Raw genomic sequence first — 2,500 nt, 5'->3', positions numbered from 1 at the left:
TGCAGTAATGCAGCTACTGCTGGTGCGGCACTTTGCTGCTGCTGCTGCTGTTGTGATCATACTGCTGCTGCTGTTGCTCCTGCAGTCCTGCTGCTGCTGTTGCTCCTGCCCTGCAGTCCTGCTGCTGCTGCTGCTATTTTGCTGCTGCTGTTGCTGTTGTTGCTGCTTTTTTGTACAGGGATGCGAGCGGCGGCCGTACCCAACGGAGGGAGAGGTCCGAGCAGCAGCAGCAGCAGCAGCAGCAGCAAACGGGGACGACCCTGAAGCTGCAGCAGCGGCTGGTGCAGCAGCAGCAGCAACAGCAGCAGCAGCAGGTTTGCTGCAGCCTCTAGAAGAGGCTGTATGTACTGTCTCCTTTGATGTCTCCTTGAGGGAGCTCATAGGCATCCTTATCAATCCTAATTCAAGTCCTCTTACCGGGTCTGCTGCTGCTGCTGCTGCTGCTGCTGCTGTTGCCGCTGCTGCTGCTGTTTCTGCAAGTGCTGCTGTTGCTGCGGTTATTGCTAGCAGCACTTGCTGCTGAGGCTGTTGCAAGTGCTGGTGTGTGGAGCTGCAACCTCTAGGAACCTTCCTGTTCCTGCTGCTGCTGCTTCTGCTGCTGCTGCTGCTTCTGCTGCTGCCCGTGCTGTTGTAACCCCTAGTAGCTTGTTTGCTGCTGCTGCTGATGCAGCGTGCTGAAGGAGAAGGACGCAATATTTCCCGACCCAATGCCGCCCTGGAGCCTGTGCAGCAGCAGCAACAACAGCAGCAGCAGCAGCGACAGCAACAACAGCAACGGCAACAGCAACAACGGCAACAGCAGCAATAGCAGTAGCAACAGCAGCAGCAGCAGCAGCAGCAGCAACAGCGACGACAGCAGCAACAATGGCGCGTCTTCTGCCTGCGATGGGGCAACGGCAGCTGCAGCAGCAGCAACTGCAGAAGCAGCAACACCTGCAGCAGCAGCAGCTGCTGCAGCAGCAGCAGCAGACGAGTCTGAATTGGAGAAGGGGATTTTCAGTGGCCGTTTCTGCCAGATATCACGAGAATTTGATGCCGACATTAAACGTAGGGGTTTAGGGTTTAGGGTTTAGGGTTTAGAATGCCTCGCGTAGGGTTTATCTCTAGGTTACTTCCCAGTGTGGCGTTTAGGGTTTAGGGTTTAGGGTTTTGGATTTAGGGCTTTTAAAGCATAGTGTGTCTAGAGAAGGGTTTAGGTGTAGGGTAGTAACTAGGGTTTAGGGTTTAGGGTTTAGGGTTTGGGGTTTGTGCGTTCAGTTCCTGAGTCTTCTTTGACCCGCCTGCTGGGTTTGCCGAGTCGAGGGATGCTGCAAGAGCGCTGCGTCTGCAGTGTATGTACACCTCAGTTTGTAGTGCTGCAGACAGAGAGTAATCTCTCAGGGCCCCCTTATTCAGATACTTTCTTCTTAAGGCAGCGGCTTAAGTGCATTGCCTTAACTCCAAGTGCAGCGTTGGGGGCGGGGATCGACGATCCCAGACAGGGGATCGACGATCCCAGACAGGGGATCGATGTGGGATCGTCGATCTCCAGATCGGACACCACTGGGATCGACTTGGGATCGGTCGATCCCGCTCCGGATGCCACTGGGATCGACTCGGGATCGGACGACCCCTCAACTGACAACAGCGGGATCGATCTGGGATCGGACGATCCCACAACCACCCCTCGCACGCAAATTGAATTTGAATGCGAAGTTGTTATTACTGCTTCCTCCTTCTTCCAGGTACCATTCATTCTAGCTAGCTAGCTGCCTCTCTAGCTAGCTAGCTATTTAGCTAGCTAGGTAGCTAGCCAGCTAGCCGCGAGGTGTCGTCCTGGCAGCTGTTCTGCGCTTCTGACTGTGGGGTTGCTTATTAGGGTTTAGGGTTTAGGGTTTGCGGCGCTGTGTGGTTTAGGGGAAGATAAAAAGCGACAGTGTTCGAGAGCTGCATACAAGTTTAAACCTGCTGAAGCGGCTCATTCAGGAGGCTCTTGCTGCTTCCATTAGCAGCAGCAATGAAGCAGCAGCAGCAGCAGCAGCAGCAACAGCAGAAGCGGGTCCTGCTGCTGCTGCTGCTGTTGCTGCTGTTGCAGGTGAAGAACCAGACGGTGTCTCCCTGAGCAATGAGGCTGCTGCCGCGACAGAGACAAAAGCAGCAGCAACAGCAGCAGCACCAGCAACAACAGTAGCAGCAGCACCAACAGCAGCAACAGTAGCAGCAGCAGCAACAGAAGCAGGGAGTGCAGCAGAGGGAGACTTAGTAGTTTCGTATCAGCAGCAGCTAAAGTTAATAGCAGCTGCGGTGTACAGACAGCTTGGTGCTGCGCTTCTGCATGTGCTGCCTTCATCTCAATATGAATGTGAGTCCCTACCAAACCCTAAACCCTAAACCCTAATTCGCTCGTATTACCCCATCTCTGCTGCGCTTGTGGAGTTCAGGTGTATATTCGATGCCGTTTAGGGTTTAGGGTTTTGTGCTGGGGTGTCTGTGCAGGTATTTTGTTCGCTCTCCTGGTGTT

General features: G+C 54.2%; 1 protein-coding gene across 1 annotated transcript in view; it reads left to right on the top strand.

The window, feature by feature from the left end:
- EAH_00040220 (GRAM domain-containing protein, putative) overlaps positions 1–2,500 on the top strand; it is a gene marked incomplete at both ends in the record, with an annotated part of 9,433 nt that extends 6,933 nt beyond the window's left edge. The window contains 5 exons of the mRNA XM_013391871.1: positions 179–420; positions 671–1,047; positions 1,258–1,724; positions 1,897–2,341; positions 2,476–2,500. Coding sequence (XP_013247325.1) covers positions 179–420; positions 671–1,047; positions 1,258–1,724; positions 1,897–2,341; positions 2,476–2,500 — 1,556 coding nt within the window. The remainder of the gene's footprint in view (positions 1–178; positions 421–670; positions 1,048–1,257; positions 1,725–1,896; positions 2,342–2,475) is intronic.

Source organism: Eimeria acervulina, genomic scaffold (assembly GCF_000499425.1).
Source record: "Eimeria acervulina Houghton genomic scaffold, Eah_scaff486, whole genome shotgun sequence".
NCBI lineage: Eukaryota > Apicomplexa > Conoidasida > Eucoccidiorida > Eimeriidae > Eimeria > Eimeria acervulina.
Note: the sequence above shows the minus strand (reverse complement) of the source record. Positions and strands in the feature narration are given on the sequence as shown.